This window comes from Panthera tigris, chromosome A2, assembly GCF_018350195.1.
Source record: "Panthera tigris isolate Pti1 chromosome A2, P.tigris_Pti1_mat1.1, whole genome shotgun sequence".
Taxonomy (NCBI): Eukaryota; Metazoa; Chordata; class Mammalia; order Carnivora; family Felidae; genus Panthera; species Panthera tigris.
The window spans coordinates 79,699,579-79,718,790 of record NC_056661.1 but is presented as its reverse complement, the minus strand read 5'-3'; the positions used below and the strand labels follow the sequence as shown (position 1 = coordinate 79,718,790).

The window sequence follows — 19,212 nt, the reverse complement described above, 5'->3', positions numbered from 1 at the left end:
CAAGGCGCCCCACGTATTTAGCAATCTCTTATTCTAATCTCTACCCCTGAGAAATTTACAGGTGTTGAGAAATTTCAAAACATTCCTAAAATCTTCAGAAACAAAGAAATAATTATTACCTTAAGGAAGAACCTCTTGTCAGTTCTTGCTGGATTGTACGAAGCGAGGTATGCAGCAATGAGAATAAACTTGGAGTAATATGGAAGTTCCACATGAGTATATGCTGAAAGACCTACACAACGAAAAACTTTGATGAAGGCATTGAAGAGGCTACCATTAAGTTTCTCTTATGTTTTCTCACTTACCTTCTGACTTCCATATATGGTATTCTCTTATAAAAATGACCTACTCCCTGTGTCAGTATAATGATGACGGCAGCAGTGGTAGTGAATATCACTATTAGTCATATGCTTGCTCATTTCATTATTTTTGCTTAGCTCCTCCTATTCTGAACTCTAAATCCTATCCATGCAGCCCTTCAAAGCCACATTTTCCATTAAGCCTTTCCTGAAGCTCTCTTATCACACCAAAAGTAGAAAATCTGTCCCTACTATGAATTCCTACTTTGAGTATTTAACTCATGGCCCATGTAACTTTATACCTTGTATTAATAGTTAATTATACATAAATTATATCTCTTACCAAGCTATACTCTTTGCTGAAGGAACTATATCTGTTTTTGTGGTATCCTTAAAGTATCCTGTACAAAGGAAAAAAAACTAAATGAACTGATAAATAAAACAAAGGAGCCAGTCAAATGGCATTCATTTGTACAGAAAAGGAAGGAATCTGCTGTTTACTGAATATCTAGTATGTGTCAGACACTGTGCTAGGTGCCTTACTTAGGTGTCTCTGAATCTTTGCAGTTACTTAAAGCTAGATATTCTTTGGATGAGGACACTGAGGTGGACTCAAGGTCGTAGAGTCAGGGAATAGTGCAGACCAATTACTACAGGTTTTCTAATGCCAGCATCTATTTCTTTCCATCGGAACACACAACTGGAAATCACTTGTATGGCATCTAGAGCATTTAGAAACCAAAACAGATAAAACAGAATTGCAACACCACTTAATTTTACACCGCTTCTCCAACCTTTAGCCAGTGATCTATTTTTTTTAATAAGAATTATTTTTGATACTCGCTTAATTTTTTTTAAGTAAAAGTTCTATGGAGATAAATCCAAATTGATAGTTTCTTTAAAGAAAAGAAAAGCAGAAAGCTTTTTAAACAGAACTGCATCCTCCAAACTGGGTCAACATAAAATTCATGAAGTACATATATACTGAGATAAGACTGTGTCATACAACTGAACAAAAGCATTTAAAGAAACTAAACTGCTTGATTTTTACAGGATGTAATCCAACATTTAGAAAAAAGAAACTGGTATTTGAATTATTTCCTCTCATTAATTGGAGCTTCAATTAAGAAAAAATCATTCATTAAAATATCACTGTAGTTTGTAAAGTCTTTTCTGTCACACTGTTTACTGACTGATGCTAAATTTAGTATTAACATCAGTATCTTAGTTACTAGTAATCAATTAAAGAAATGTCTCTGGTAACTGTCTCAACACTTCCTTGGATACCTTTCAGTTGTGCTGGATCTGTGTCATCTTTCTGTAGCTTTTCCCACTGTGAACTGAAAGAAGACAGAAGAGCAATAATGGTTTGAAAATATATGAAATCAATATACTGGACTTAAGACAGTCCTAAAAAAACTAAAACTTTGATTTAAGAAAATAATCAATTTCCTTACAAATAACATATATATGCGATATATACCTGTCTCAACAAAATCATTGAGTGTGTATTAGAATATAACCTTACATAACAACACCCAGATGTTAGTTTTAATTTTTTTTTTATTTTTTTAAAGTTTATTTATTTATTTGCGGGGGGAGGGGGAGGGCAGGAGCAGAGAGAGGGAGAGAGAATCCCAAGCAGGCTCCACGCTGTCAGCACAGAACTGAACGCAGGGTTCGAACTCACAAACTGTGAGATCATGACCCGAGCTGAAATCAAGAGCCAGATGCTTAACCAACTGAGCTACCCAGGTGCCCCAATACTCAGAAGTTAATTTTTAATCTCTTTTCCTGATCATAATTTTAAAGCTATCAGAAAGCACCAAAAAATAAATTACATCACCTATCCTTTAGTAAAACTCCACACGTTTCAGTTAGAATATTAGATGCAACTGTTTTACACTATTTCTAACTCCATAACAATCTCTTAAAATAAGTACCATTACAGCAGAAAATTGAGGCCCACAGGTTAAGTTGCCCAAGTATACCCAGCCAGTCAGTAATGGAGCTAAGACCTGATTCCTTGTAGAACGCGTGCAAAGTTCATGCCATCTCCACTGCCCCCTCTGACCTTACTTGCAATTAAAACTATTAAACAGTCTCAAATATTGTTAAAAATATGAAGTGAGAATATGACAAATCAAATTCATTAGGAAACACATTATGGTGCAGTAAAAAGACTGCCCTGGGAGACAGAAGTTTTAGCTGTATGACCTTGAATAAATTATTATACTTCTCACCAAAATATAAGGCAGTTAGATGCAATGATCTGTAAGGACCCTCTCAAACTCTCTAACTCAGCTTTTAAAATGCTAATATAAAAATAAATGCCAGATCAGAACTGAATATCCCACATCTGCAAGCAGAGCTGAAAATTATGGAGATACAGGCATACTTCATTTTATCATGCTTCACTTTACTGTGTTTTGCAGAGAGTGCATTTTTTACAAGTTGAAAGCTTGTGGCAACTCTGCATCAAGCAAGTCTATCAGCACCAATTTTCTAACAGCAACCGCTCACTCCATGTCTCTGTGTCATATTTTGATAGTCCTCATACTATTTCAAATTTGTTCGTCACTATTTGTTATGATCTTTGATGCTACTGCTGTAACTGTTTTGGGGGTTCACAAACTGTGCCCATATAAGATGGGAAACTTAAACGCTCCACTGACTGGCCATTCCCTCATCTCTCCCTCTCCTTGGGCCTTCCTATTCCCTAAGACACAATAATACTGAAATTAGGCCAATTAATAACCCTACAATGGCCTCTGAGTGGTCAAGTGAAAGGAAAAGTCACATCTCTCACTTTAAATCAAAAGCCAGAAATGATTAAGCTCAGTGAGGAAGTCTTGTCAAAAGCCAAGGTAGGCTGAAAAAAGCCAGGCCTCTTGCACAAAACAGCCATGTTTTGAACACAAAGGAAAAGTTCTTAAAGGAAACTGAAACTGCTACTCCAGATAAGAAAGGAAAATAGCCTTATTGCTGTTATAGAGAACGTGTTAGCAGTCTGGGCAGAAGATCAAATCAGCCACAACACTCCCTTCAGCCAAAGCCTAATCCAGAGCAAGGCCCAACTCTCTTCAATTCTATGAAGGCTGAGAGAGGCGAGGAAGCTACAGAAGAAAAGTTTGAAGCTCTTGAAGTGGTTCAAGAGGTTTAAGGAAAGAAGCCGTCTCCATAACATAAAAGTGCAGGGTGAAGCAAAAGGTGCTGATGTAGAAGCTGGAGTAACTCTCCGGAAGATCTAGCTGAGATCATCAATGAAGGTGGCTACACTAAACAACAGATTTTCAGTGCAGGTGAAGCAGCCTTCCCCTGGAAGAAGATGCCATCTGGGACTTTCATAGCGAGAGAGCTGACTCTCTGGTTAGGGGCTAATGTAGCTGGCAATGCTCACTGACTATTCCAAAAATCCTAAGGCCCTTAAAAATTATGCTCAATCAACTCTGCCTGTGCTCTGTCAATGGAATAACAAAGCCTGGATAACAGCACATTTATTTACAGCATGGTTTACTGAGTATTTTAAGCCTACTGTTGAGATCTGCTCAGAAAAGATTCCTTTCAACATGTGACTGACTGCTCATTGACAAAATATCAACATGAACAGGAGTTTGGAAGAAGTTGATTCCAACCCTCATGGACGACTTTGAGGGGTTCAATACTTCAGTGGAAGAAATAACTGCAGACGGGGTGGAAATGGCACGAGAACTAGGATGTTAAGTGGAGCCTGAAGGCAGGGCTGCATGGTTGCAATCTCATGATGTAACTTTAACAGATGAGGAGTTGCTTCTGATACTTGAGCAGAGAAAGTGGTTTCTTGAGATGGAATCTACTTCTGGTGAAGACACTAGGAAGATTTTTGAAATGACAACAAAGCATTTAGAATTTTACATAAACTTAGTTGATAAGGCAACAACAGGGTTTAAGAGGACTGGCTCCAATTCTGAAAGTTCTACTGTGGGTAAAATGATACCAAACAACAGTCAACAAAATGCAGCAAATTTCACAGCTGTCTTAAGAAACTGCCACACCCATCCCACAGCAACCACCAATCAGCAGCCATCAACCTCAAGACCCTCCCTCCACCAGCAAAAACTTTATTTGCTCTCCTTATTGATCTTGTGAAGAAAACCGGATTTATGTGGCCATCACTGTCCTATGGGAAACTCTAAGTCCTTCCAGTATTACATAAAAATCATTCCAACAAGCATCCAAATTTTTCTATCTTTAAAAGAGCACATCACAAGCTTTTCTATTCTGGGACTTGTGAAAATCCTCATCAAATGTCATTTTTTTAATGTTTTATTTGAGAGACACAGCATTAGCAGGGGAGGGGCAGAGAGAGAGGGAGACACAGAATCTGAAGAAGGCTCCAGGTCCCAAGCTGTCAGTGGAGAGCCCAATACAGGGCTCAAACTCCAAAGTCAGATGCTTATTAACTGAGCCACCAGGTGCCCCTCAAATGACTTTTTACTGAAAAGAGGAATAACAGTATGTTTGTAATTTTTCTATTTATTCAGAAATGATTACATTTCTACCTGAATTACAGTTTAATCAGCTAATTAAATGAGCAAAGTTAGTAAAGAAAAGGAGTTACAGACCAAGATATTTTTGAGAGAAAAATGATAGCAGTACTGACCAGAAAGTGAGAAAAGCACACAGTGCTGTTGATATTTTTATACTACTATATTGCTTTGCAACTGAGGCTTAACCTATCACCTAATAAGGCACTTTATTATTCACAAATCATTTTCACACACATAATTTAAATCTTGTAAGGATTGTTAGAGGAGGAAACTGAGGCCTAGAGGGTTTTTAGGAGACTAAGACCACACAAGGCAGAAAATGGCTGAGATGGAAATCAAAACCCTGTTCCGCCACCTGCACTAAATGTCACCACATCTCCTGTTTCATTACTATGAAAGCCTAATAATAAATATAGACATGTGATTTAATTTATACATTACTTTAATAATCAAATTTTCATTATACTATTCAAATATCTAACACAAATAAAAAACAAAGCTGAAGTTGATTTTCTTGTAGCTTTCCAGACTTAAAAAAATTACTAATTGTGAGACATATGCCTTGTTTCAAATTGTGTAACATACTGGTTAAAAATTTTTTTCCCCAAAATAAGAAGAAATGATTCAAAAGTCATGAATTTTTTCCTAATTGTGAAGCAGGTAAAGGAAAACACTGTGGTAGACAAAATATCCGAACTAAAGATATAGAAATATTATATACACATTAAATAGAAAATTACCTTGATATTTCCCGGAGATAAACAGTCTGCATGGCTTTCTTCAAATGAGGTTCAATATTTCTCCAGAGTTTGCGAGTATCACGTTCATTTGCTACCCCAAATGGGAGAAAATTACAAAAATTCAGATCTTACACAAATTCTTTCAAAACAAGTATTAATAAGTAAAATTACATAGTTACCTTCTCCTTTAACCACAGGCTCACAATATTTAGGAAAATTAAGTACTGCCTGTAAATAAAGGGGAAAAAAGAAAAAAGGCACTTATCCACCACAAATAGGAATGATCTTCCAAGTATAATTTTTATTAGAATTTAGGCTATTTTACTTCAATATAAGCACTCAAGTAAAATGTTTTATAGCTTATTATAATAAAACAGCAAATATCAAAAATGATAGTAAAACAACATGTAAAATACTCCTTAATTGGCTAAATACTGCCTAATGTATTAACCTCAAGATATAAAGTAATATAGCAAAGCATAATTTGTAATTTTAGCACATTAATTATGCCACAAAGGACCCAATAAAATACCATGAGCCCAAAGAATTAACCTGTTATTTTCCAAGGTTTGAACATTCTGACACATCAAACATCATCTCGTTCAGTACAATTCAAAATTATGTGATTGGCAACACTACCTGAGACTATTATAAATTCAAATTCTTGGCACCATGCCAGGCATACTAGATCACAATTGCTAAGAATGACATCCAGGAATCCACGTTTTAACAATCACTCCAGAAATGCTATGTATTCCGAAGTTTGGAAAGCACTAATTAATCATTATTACTTAACAGTTTTCCATGAATCAACACTGGAATTCTACTGAGAGGTAGTTCAAGCAAACTGCTAAAAAAACATGCTGTTGCCATTTATTAATATTAATTTGATCACAAATATTTCATATTAAAATGATTCAGTAATGAAGCCTGGAGAAAGATATACATAAATGCATTAACTATACAACCTCAAATTCAGAAGATAATAGAGAGCTAAGAACTGATCCTTGAAACAGTTTTTCCTATTTTACTCCACAAAGTGCAAATGTTTAGTGCAGAAAAATCTTCCAAATTCTGTTAATATGAAGCCAATAGAGAGGCCAACTCACTTAACTTAGTTCCAGGTTTTCAGATCTAAACACTGCTTAATAACACTGATAGGTCATAATGTTAGTAGTAACTGGTAAACAATTTGGCTGCTTTTTTTTCTTGGCCAAAACATTAAAATATAGACTTAATCATTTACAAATGGTGGTAAAAAGGTAATAAAGATAATTTTAGGAGACTATTTTCCAGTTTTACATTAGTAAGTCAGTACTTTCCCCATGTCATTCCATAAGAACTTATTGAATATATAAAACTATATGATTATAATGGTAAAATTTAACTGTCCAAATACAATCTCTATATTTAAGTAAGTCTACAAATCCTAGTCCACACTAACATGGAGTTTCACAAACAAAATCATCTGTTCAAACACAAAATACTTTTTACAACTTTCACTATTAACATTCAAATGTGCTCTCCAATGTTATACCCATTTCTCCTATATTAATCCTCAAATATAAGTAATTACAGGTCTCAGTATTATTTAGATCAGTATCTACCTTCACGTCCACTGGTATTTTAAACTGCCCTCCCAACCACCCAGAGAAACGGAAATAAAAACGCTGCTAATAAAATCACAGAAATTATTCCAAAGCCCAAACAGAAATAATTTTTAGATGATTTTTTTTTTATTTTTTTTTTTTTATTTTTTTTTTTCAACGTTTTTTATTTATTTTTGGGACAGAGAGAGACATAGCATGAACGGGGGAGGGGCAGAGAGAGAGGGAGACACAGAATCGGAAACAGGCTCCAGGCTCCGAGCCATTAGCCCAGAGCCTGACGCGGGGCTCGAACTCACGGACCGCGAGATCGTGACCTGGCTGAAGTCGGACGCTTAACCGACTGCGCCACCCAGGCGCCCCTGATTTTTTGATATAATAAATTTTTACTCCCACTGAACATTCCCATTTTTATCTCCCCATTATTCCTTAACTTTTAAGCATATATTTTACTCTTAACTGGTTGCATTAATGAAAAGGGTGGGGGATAATTTTATTAAGAAATGACAGTGTGCTTAGCAAATATTTATGCTCATAATTGTGACAGGAGAAACAAAATTATCAAGAGTTAGTTATGGCCACCTGTTATCTCACTTACTCCTGACAACTGCACATTTATAATATCCACTTGTCAACCCAGAAAGCAAAATATAATCTGCCTACAGGCACACACAGACTCCACTGCCTGAATTTATGATCATGGATTTGTGAGATGTTCTGGTAACTTACTTCTAAACCAATAAAGGCACAATGTTATCAAAGCCTGATTCAGGTGAAACCGAGAGACTATTTCCCTTATATTGCAGAAAAAAACTTGCATTACTTTAAGAGGCAAAATAATCTATTATGCATAATGACTAGGTTGCCATAAGACAGAGATAGGCAATTTAGAAAACTTCAAACTCTCCCTCAGTGAGATTTTCAGCAAAATTCCATTACTGCATTTGAAATTACTTGTTAGAAAATGATCTGATACATGTATATTGTAGTAAAAAAAATTCTAAGACAGCCCAAGACTGCCAGCCCCTCATATACACACACACATACACACACACCTTCTTTCAGTTATTCAATCAAATGCTATCTTAGGTACTGCTGTGAAAGAATTTTGTAGATGCAATTAAAGTCCCAAAGACTGTACTATTTATGGGAGAGTTAAAATAAAGAGATAATCAGATGAGTCTGACCTAATCACACAAGCTCTTCAAAAACGGAAAGTGTTCTCTAGCCAGTCACAAAAGTCAGAGATTGGGTGTCTAAGAGTCAACACACCCTTGCGAGCTGGTGGATGGAAAGGCATGTGGTAAAGAATACAGGTGCTCTCTAGGAAGTCTGAGACTTGGCTGACAGATAGCAAGACAGTTCTGGACCTCATTCTTAGAGCCCAAAAGAAGTGAATTCTGTCAAGTCTGAATGAACTTAGAAGCTATTTTCCCCAAAACCTCAAGCTAAGGATACAGTTAGCCAAAACTTTAATTTCATCTGTGATATCCTGATCAGAGAAGCCAGCAATAATGCCCGGATTCCTGACCTAGAGAACTATGAGCTAATAAATGTCTACTGCTTTAAGCCACTAAATTCGCAATAATTTGTTACGCAGCAATAGAACACTAATACACATGTTGAAGTATAAATGTAAAAAATATTCTAATATCCCAAGGGCAAGTAGAAATAATGTCTGAACTCTTCTGCCTTTTTTATAAATACCCACATTTTATCTCTGAAACATTAAACGGAATGAAAATCAGAACTGAGAAAATTTGTATTAACATTAATTCAATCAGGCAACGAGGTGTTACGGTGTGTCAGGTTTTACTATTTTAAGTGCTCTACATCCTCTATACGATCATTCACTTAATCCTCTGAATGATCCTATGAGGTAGACATTATTTTTATCATCCCCATCTTACAGAGAAGTTAAAGTATGCTTCCAATCTCTGATTTCCCCTTCTTTGATCAACCATGGAAAACTCTCTGCTTTAAAGGGCTCATGTGATTAGGTGATACCTACGTTGGTAATCACACTATCTTAACATATGATAATCTGAAGCCAGACAGATATGAAAAAATGATTAAGTTGAAATTCTGATGAGAAACAAGATATTTACAAGGTTTTATAGTACCTCCCCACAAAACACATATTACAAAGGAAAAAAAAAACCCTCTTAATCAAATCATCAAAGAGAACATTATCAGTGATGAAATAACATGAAATCCTGTAATACCTCATAGGATGTAATGTGAACGAAACATCATTTCTGTGATATTCCTGTCAGATGCATAACCTGAATCTGATCATAAGCAAACATTAGACAAATCCAAACTGAAGGTGATTCTACAAAACTGTTCTATAATCTTCAAAGGTCTCAAGGCCATGAAAGTCAAAGACTAAAGAACTGTTCCAGATGAATGTTCAAGAAATTTAACAATTTCTTGTTAATTAAATGCAATATATGATTCTGAACTGGATTCTTTTGCTCTGAAGCACATTATTGTGACAACTGTCAAATCCTCACTAGTGTCTAAGGATTGGGTTGTAGAAACGAGTCCATTTTCTCATTTTGATAGTTGTACTGTACTTACGTGGAAGAATGTCTTTCTAGGATATGCACACTAAAGTATTTGAGGTGATGGGCATCAGGTCACAAACTTAATCTCAGATGATTGGGAAAAAGGAGGAAAAGCTCTTTTTACTGTACTTGTAATTTTTCTGTAAATTAGAAATCGCTCTTAAATAAATTTTGAAACTATCCAATATTTTCATTATCTTGTAAATAGTCTAATAAAATAATGAGAGCAAGCTATTAACATGCCAGTGCCACTGAATATGGTTTTGATATAAAAATAATTCTCAATTATTCAAGGCCAAAAATAAAGGTACCCTATAAAGGTCCAACTGGGAAAACTAGCTAAATACCACTTCTTGCAGTCTAGAGACAATTACGGGACTACTCAAAATATTCCAGTTTCATTTAACATAGATGAATATCTCAAAATGTTGAGCAAATGTAGACAGACTAAAAAAGAATGCATACTGTATGTTTCCATTTAGATGAAGTTCCACAACAGGCAAAACTAACCTTTAATGTTAGAAGCAAAGATAGTGATTATCTCTGGGGAAGGAAAAAGAGGTGAGATTGGGAGGAAGCATGAAGTGGGCTCCTTGGATGTTGGTAGTTTTCTACTTTTTGACTTGGTTTTATTTACACATGTGTTTTCATTTTGTGATAATTCACTGAGATACATAGGTATGGTTTCTGTGCTTTTCTATACCTATGTTACACTTTCATCAAAAAGTTGAGAAAATACAAATGAAAAACAAACCTAACTAGGTTAGTTCTCCTAATTAAAGACTCTGCCTCCCCCTTCAGTATTTTTAACCAAAGAATAGCTCTTCTCTATGTCGAAGACATCCTCATTCATAAATCAATCAGTATAAAAATATAAAAAAATGGTGAAGGGCACCCACTACCCCTGCCATTTGTCAAACCAAATCTTGCAATCAGTGGAATGATAGCTGTTCTGCCAGATCATCCCTCAAACTTCCTATTTCTTCAATATATGACTTTAACATACGACACAAACCTACAGCAGTTATAGCGGTCTCCATTCCCAAGCTATGATATATGTTCTTGGAATAGTTAAGATCACAGCATATTTTTTTTTAATTTTTTTTTCAACATTTTTTATTTATTTTTGGGACAGAGAGAGACAGAGCATGAACGGGGGAGGGGCAGAGAGAGAGGGAGACACAGAATCGGAAACAGGCTCCAGGCTCCGAGCCATCAGCCCAGAGCCTGACGCGGGGCTCGAACTCACGGACCGCGAGATCGTGACCTGGCTGAAGTCGGACGCTTAACCGACTGCGCCACCCAGGCGCCCCTGATCACAGCATATTTTTTAGTCCATGAGTCTTTGGTCATCAGAGGAAGGAAGAGAACTAAATTTAACTACTCCCCTTCAGCTATCAGGCATTGTACATGTGCTTCCCACCCTTTTTTTTTTACCTCACAAAATTCCTTTGAGGCAGGTATTGTACCTACTAAACAGAAGAAAAAACTCAAGGTCAAAAAGGTTAAGTAACTTGCCCAAGAACATACAGCTGGTAAATGACAAACTTGTGTCTCTTCATCTGTAAAATGAGGATTCATGATAATGCCTTACTTCACAGGGTTGCTGTTGAGAACTGAGTCAACATTGGAAAAAGGCTTAGAACAGTACCCAGCACACAATAACTACTCAATAAAATTGGCTATTATCTAAGAGGTAGTTGTAATATAGTGATTATGAGCATATACTCTGGAGCCAGACCCCATGATTCTTATTTGCAAAATTTTATAATCTAATTCATTTTAGATCTCAGGGATCATTTTTCCCTAGCATACACTCATATCGTAAATAAGCGAAAATAACTAATATATAGGAAAAACACATTCGTGTGTACTGTGTATGAGTCAACTGAGGGCAAGGGGACAGATCTGCAACCATTTCAGAATTGTGACAATGTCTTCCTCATTAAAAAAAAAAAGTGTTTGAAAAATACATGAAAGAATTTGAGATTCGAGAGAGTCGTGACTGAAGCAGAAGTTACGTTAGGCTGGTCAGCTGCATGTGAGACAGTGGAGTTATGCGCAAGGCAGAAGACTGCCTGTACTTGGAGCAGGGTCTCCACACCAGCTCCCTCCACTGGCCTGCTGCCCAGTACCCACCTCTTCCCACTCTCCAAATATCCATGGGACCCCTGCTCAAAACTAAGATCAAACCATCTATTCCCTAGGAATTGCTGGGCCCTGGCTACATGAAAACCAGCTGTGTTAAAATTTCACTAAAATAATTCACAAAAGGTAAATGATCCTCCCAGAAATTATTTGTATTTTGTTTTTATAGTTTATTTACTTTGAGAGAGAGAATGAGTTGGGGAGGGACAGAGAGAGAGAGGGAGATAAAATCTCAAGCAGGCCCTGCACTGCCAGCATAGAGCCCAACACGGGGCTCGAACCCACAAACCTTGAGATTATGACTTGAGCTGAAATGAAGAATCAGATGGTCAACCAAAAGAGCCACCTGGGATCCCCCCTATTTGTATTTTAAAAGAAGAATATTTGTTCAAATGGCTTAGTGTTACCAATAATATCATTTAACATTTTTATAAGCACTTTGATAGAAAGTATTTCATTTCATACTCACAAAACTCATCTGAGGCATGTATTCTTGGTCTGTTCTCTCCCCCCCGCCCCCGCCCCCACCAACTTTAGAAATGAGGAAACTGAAATACATAAAATTACATACATAACATACTGGTAAGCAGCAGAGCTAAGGTATTTCAATATAACTTCTCTGCTCATTCCATCAAATATACTTCAGTTATCTGGCATCTCTTCTTAGCCACTGTCACTAGTCAACACCACAAGCCACAGGGCCAAACAACACAAAACAACAACAAAAACAGCATCAGAAACTTGGAATTGCACTCTAAAAGATTACTAAGCTCTACCTAAGCAATTAACTTTTCTGAGTCATCTCTAAGAATACTGATATTTAGGAAGAAAAAAGTTTAAAATACAATAAACTTGATGTGTGACAGATTTGTTTTAAAAAGATCATGCAAGAAAATTTTAGAAAATGAACCATTCTGTGTTTGGCATTTATATTTAAGTATAATAATACTTATAAGTATAATAATAAGTATAAAAATAACTTCCTCAATTGATCCTTTTAAAAATTTTAATTACTATTTTTAGGAATATCATTAAGGATTGTCAGAGAAGACAAACCTAAATGAATATTCTTGTGCTACCTCCAGACCTAGCCTCCAGAAAAATAATACTTAAAGAAATAATTTCTAAGGCAAATTCAAAAGCATATACATAGAAAAGATGCCTGAAAAGAATTTTTGCAGGTGATTTATTAAACTTTCAATAAATATGCCATTTACAAAGTTTGAAACAAATAGAGTATCCACTTGAAGGAAAATGTATCTTTATTATGCTATGTTCTACATAAGGAGGAAAATAAGAACACTGCTATTTTTTTCTCCAGTGCTTACAGATTATTTCCTGTATTTACTAGTATTACTAGTAGTAGTAAAAGCTTAAGCCATACTTCAAGCTTACGAACATGATAGAAGAGTAACAACAACAACAAAAACAACTTTATAATCTCACCCCTAAATATTTCTTAGTGAAACCTAAGGACAATATAAAATACCATATTCAAATATATATATTTTCTGACATTTTATTTTTGCAGAAATAGTTCCTTAACTAATCCTTCTTCTTACACTTCATGATCTACTTTAAATGGCTGCTGGCACAGATTCGCACAGGATTCAAGGACATCTAGGTTGTGGTGACCACAGGTTACCAGGCAAGATGGCAGGCAGAGGAGTATTTCTTCCTAACTACATGTCATGCAAGGACCTTGTACTGACCCTCCCTCCTTTCTGTAAGCCCCTCTGTTGTCATTTCCTTTTGGGCACTAGGGATGCAAGACATTCAATTGCTGGAGAGATGTCAGTGATGAGCTTGAACCTAGAAAAGTTTGCCTTTTGTTTTTTCCCTACTCAGAAGACGCTTGAAATCTACATCTAAATCAGAAGCCTAAAATCTAAAACTCAGAAAAACATACTATATGTGAACACAATTTTACACAGTCACCTTCTTCTACATTGTCTTGAACACACATTCAAACATACACTTAATCCCTCTAAGTGATTCTTTTCAGAGCAAAGAGAAAAAGAAAATATGCTAAAACTTACAGAATCTGTTCCTTTCAAACTGTGTTTCAGCCTTAGATATAATACTACTTTCTCTAAATGTAGACAAAATCTTAGTATTAATGGAAGGTTTCTAAAAGAGAAACCGGATATTCTTGCCTCTTCCCCTTCCAGACACATCCAGACAATTAAAAAGTAGAAAAATCAAAGAAAAATTAAAGTACATATGATCACTTTCCAACTTGCCTGTAAAATATAAACAGTTTTTCTACTCTTTTAAGTGTCTTAAGTACTCTTTTATGTAAATATTAAAAGTAACCTTTTATATAAATATTACTAACTCAAGGTCAGTGCCTCATGAAAGACCTATAATTAAGGCTCCTATTCTCAAGCTGATCTAGATGCCAGACCACTATCGCTACATACACAAAACCTAAAAGAAATGTGTTACAAAAAAAGTAAAAGATATTACATTTCTTATTCAGCTTTTACACCTCCTTTCTATTTCTCATTTTGATTTTAATGAAGTTCTACATTTTCTGTAATTAGAAAAAGAGAAGGAAGGAAACAAAAAATACTCCTAAGGAAGAATAAGAAGACATAACTAAAGATGAATGAAGGTTTTCTGATCACATTGCAGTTTGTACTAAGGCACAGGCTTCCACCTACTTATGTGAGCCTCAAAAGGCCAAATCCAAATTTCCAGAATAAATTTTCAGCTTCTAGCCTACCTCACACCATTTCTGCATGGAAAAATTATTAAAAGATAGTCTTTTTTTTTTTTTAAGTAACATGTTCACTCACCAGATGTCTGAGCTCCTTCAAATCTCGGCAGACGGTATAGAAAACTCCAAGAAGAATATTAATGTAGGCAGCATAGAAATCAGCTGAATACTCTGGAGGATGATCATGCGACAAGATCTTTTGAAGGTTCCCTGTTCAAAAGACACAAATGAACTTAAGGATTAACCCAGAACTCCAGTTGTATCTTCTAGAATTTTATTACAAAGGTATAAAACAATAAATATACAGGCCAGGCAATTATTAAGGAGTAAGAAAACTTATGAGATTAGGAAAGTAACACAACTTTTCAAACTGAAGTAAAAGAATTAAGAATCTACTGTTCTTTAAAAATTACAAAATGTTGCTTAAAACAAATATTAAACAATGACATCCAAGAAAATCTCAAGAACCTTTGCGAGCAAAATCAATATCAAAGGTGAAAAATAATACATATTATATTTTTCTGCCTATTAAGTAAATCAACTAGAAAAAAATAAGGGGTACTGCATAAATGACCACCAAACTGGAAAATGCTCTTCATTTTTTAAAAAATAAAAAGAATTCCTGTATTTTTATGAAAATTATCTTGTCATTCCTCCTTTTATAAATCGTGTTTTCTTCCTAAAACTTTGGTATCTCTATTTTTCTTCTCTTATATCTTAAACGCTTTATACAATATCACACGTTTAGAGTCCTAAACTTTATTTTATCCTGCTGGAAATACCATATTGTAGAAGCACAATTAAAATTAAAGAGAAACAGGGGCGCTTGGGTGGCTCAGTCGGTTGAGCATCTGACTTTGGCTCAGGTCATGATCTCGTGGTTCATGAGTTCGAGCGCGGCGTCGGGCTCTGTGCTGACAGTTCGGAGCCTGGAGCCTGCTTCAGATTCTGTGTCTCCCTCTCTCTCTGCCCCTTCCCTGCTCATGCTCTGTCTCTATCTCTCAAAAATAAATAAACATTTAAAAAAATTTTTTTAATTAAAGAGAAACAACCACCCACTATTCAAAATTTCCCAGGTATAAGTACCTGGGAATCAATTAGTCATTCATTCCTATTGTAATTCTCTCTGACTCCCTGGTGCAATGGTCTCTTTAGACTCCTCAGTTAGGAGTTCTTTGTGACTAGTACTTTAAATCTAGTTCCACAGGTTCAGGATTTTTGCAATACTTACAAGTAAAGGGAAACATAGATATAGCTATATTAAGGGGGTCCTTTTTAGATAAGGCTGACAAAAAAACAAAAACAAAAACAAGAAAAAAACACAGCAGCACATTTGAAAGCCCAGTTACATACTTGGAATATTACCCTGAAAGGATTCTGTACAGGAGAGTGTTACTACATGCATTTTTATATCACAACCACTGAAAAATACACAAAGTCCAAAGCTTGACTTTGGAGTCTATGTATTTTTACATTCTAATAGGACTTTTTAATGTTACTAAGCTTTTTAAAACTATGCATGGGAAAATAGTTGATGATACAAGGACAATCTCTAAAAGGTGCCTTAAGACTCGGAGCTAAAATTATCTGTATGTATAAGATGCCAAATAACTGGATAGATAGAAAAAAGGAGAAGAGAGGGAAAGAGAAAAGGGATGGATGGTAAGACAGATGAATATACACAGGCAAAACAATGGTCTACAGATGCATAGATGAGGAAATCTAGAAAACAGTTCTCCAGCTCAGACTGCATTCCTAAGCTCCTCTGGACCATCTCTATCCAGATCCTCCTTATCGGTGACCCTGAGTACCTCACATGAAAGTTGATTAGATGTTACCACTGGCCCAATCCTGACAAAAGTCTTAATAAGAATGAGAGATCTCACTGTGTTGCTATAAAAGCAGACCAGTTGCTTAGACTACAGGCAAAATTGCAGAGTACAAGTTTATGTTATGGAAGCTCTAATTGCCTGGGAGTATTCAAACTTATGGAAAAATCCCATCTCTAATGGAAAGCTGAAAACAGGGCACAAACAGGTAGTAAATAAAGGGAAGCAGAAACCACTTGATTGGTCTTCTGTTGTCTTAAAATTTCACTATCAAAGTATAATTTAACGCACAAAGAACAACCATGTCTAACTTGAAGAGGGACTTCAGCTTCTAGTCATGAAAAAGAGTCCAGAAATACTCTCCTGCAATAAAGAACTAAAAACTGGACAAAATATAGAAAAACACTATTTTCAGACATCAAACAATATGCAAAAAAGGCTGTGATACCTGAGAAAAAGGAAACAAATGAGCCATCACCAGGCCAGGCTTTCCAACAAGAGGTAACTGTAGAACTATGGTACAGAAAAGTTCCAAAAGGAGCCATTAATCCCAATGAATTGAGAAATCAAAGATCAGAGTAGAGGGACCTAAGGTAGCTAGAATTTGCTAAGTAGAGTACGAGAAAGAGTTATGGAGAGAAAGAGCTCCAGAAATCTCCACAGTGGCTCCCTTTCACTCCTGTCTGAATACAAATCTGTACATGTACAGAGTAAAACCCCATAGGCCAAGCAAAAACAACTTCCGGGGTAAAACAATTAGTGGAGAGGTGTCAGTCAATTATCAGAGCTCACAGAGAACTATAAATCATTCATACTGCCACCAGTCAGAATGAAGAAACTATGCTAAATACATGTGGTTTTCAGTAAAAATCCCAGAAGGGCTATGTCATAGAAGTAAAGCTAAAATTACCATTGGAATAAAGGTTACTCTAGAGCATCCCTTCAAAAAAGCTTAAAAATAACCTTAAAACAGTCAGATATATCTTCAAGAAACTTAAGTGCTTCCTAGAAAAGTACCCAACACACAACAACAAAAAACACAATATCTATTGTTCAATCAAAAATTACTATATACACAATTAATACCTAGAATAGGTAAAAATTAGTCAATAGAAACCTAAAATAAAAGAGGTTATGGAATCAGTGAACAAGGATATAAAACAACTATTATAAACATGCTCATCATCTCAAAAATACAAAGGAAAACAATAGCATGAGATCTGTAATGAAAAATTCCACTGGATGGGATTAACAGCAGATTAGACACTTGTAGAAAAAAAGTTAGTGAACTTAAAGACACAGAGAAAAAAAATCCCAGATAAAACACAAAGAAGATAGATTTAAAATTTAAATAAGTAAAAGGACTCGGTGAGACAATATCAAGGGGTCTAATACACACGTAATGCAGTCTCAGGAAAAGGCAAGGGAAGTGGGTGGGGGGAACAAAGATAAAATATTCAAAGAAATAAGAGCTGAAATTTTTCCAAAGGTGATGAAACTATACACTCATATATCCAAGAAGCTCAACACATCTCAAGCAGGATAAACAAAAGATTTTTTATTTCTTTCAAGTCCAAATAATAATTTAGTATGAGGTTTATAATAAATGTATAAGTAAAACATAAGACAACAACTGCACAAAGGTTGTTAAGAATGGGAAACTATAAATCACTGAGATTTTCAGATTGTTTATTGGAGCATAACTTATCCTGAATGAATGATACAGTAACCAAACCAAACATCTGATGAAAGTGAATTATAATCCACCAGAGGGGGAAAAAAATGCTCTACCAAAAGATGAGTAGTTTGTATGTGGTAGAGATCAGAAAACAAGAATTCCAAACTGGGCCCCTAATCATCACTGCTGAGAGGAGAGGGCATCTTGAACTTCAAACACCATTCTTACAGATGGCATGTGTATCAAGTTATGATTGGATGACATTAGTCACTAAGATTATTCCTTTGTTCCTGCTCCATGCTTATTCTAACTATAATTTGGCTTATCAATTAATGTTTCCTTTTTGAATGACTTTTTGTGTGATTATGGGGTTTTGCTTTTTAAAAAAATCTTGGTATATAGAAGGCTCTCAATTAAATAATCAGATTATACATGGCCCCATTATTATATACTTTTCAAAAACCTATTAGCCTACTCTCTGAAATTGGCACAATCACTTTAATTAAGTACGTCCTCAAATTCTCTTCATCAATGAGGCTTCATATCTTTACTTTCTAAAATTTTAAATAAAATTCTACAATTCATTATACCATACTTTAACACTTCACTAAGATGTAGAAAACCAGCTTTTTTAAAAATTACTTTTCTTAAATTCTAAATAATTTTTCAGTACAGGGTGCCTGGGTGGCTCAATCGGTTAAGCATCCGACTTCAGCTCAGGTCATAATCTTGCAGTCCATGAGTTTGAGCCCCACATCGGGCTCTGTGCTGACAGCTCAGCCTGGAGACTACTTCAGATTCTGTGTCTCCCTCTCTGCCCCTACCCCACTCACTGTCTCTCTCAAAAAATGAATAAATGTTAAAAAAAATTTTTTTTTAATCTGTAAGTAATTTTTCAGTACTTAAACCTAACATGGGTCATGAAAAAATTCAACTTTGAACAGTGATGACACAGGTACAAAGAATTTTTTTACTGAAATCCTTTGATTTATTCCTTTTCTTCCTACCCTTTTCTCCCTATTTTGCAATTTTCATGGAAGAGAAACTACTGAAAATAAGGGCTCCATTTATTTTGGGTTCCTTTTTTCTA

General features: G+C 35.5%; 1 protein-coding gene across 2 annotated transcripts in view; it reads right to left on the bottom strand.

Moving 5' to 3' along the window:
- Positions 1-19,212, bottom strand: part of ORC5 (origin recognition complex subunit 5) — an 80,671-nt gene that overhangs the window by 42,946 nt on the left and 18,513 nt on the right. For both annotated transcript variants that reach the window (XM_007083933.2, XM_042964892.1), the window contains exons 6-10: positions 14,695-14,825; positions 5,748-5,796; positions 5,569-5,659; positions 1,587-1,639; positions 120-232 (exon numbers count right to left, since the gene is read on the bottom strand). In XM_007083933.2, the coding sequence (XP_007083995.1) occupies positions 120-232; positions 1,587-1,639; positions 5,569-5,659; positions 5,748-5,796; positions 14,695-14,825 (437 nt within the window). The remainder of the gene's footprint in view (positions 1-119; positions 233-1,586; positions 1,640-5,568; positions 5,660-5,747; positions 5,797-14,694; positions 14,826-19,212) is intronic.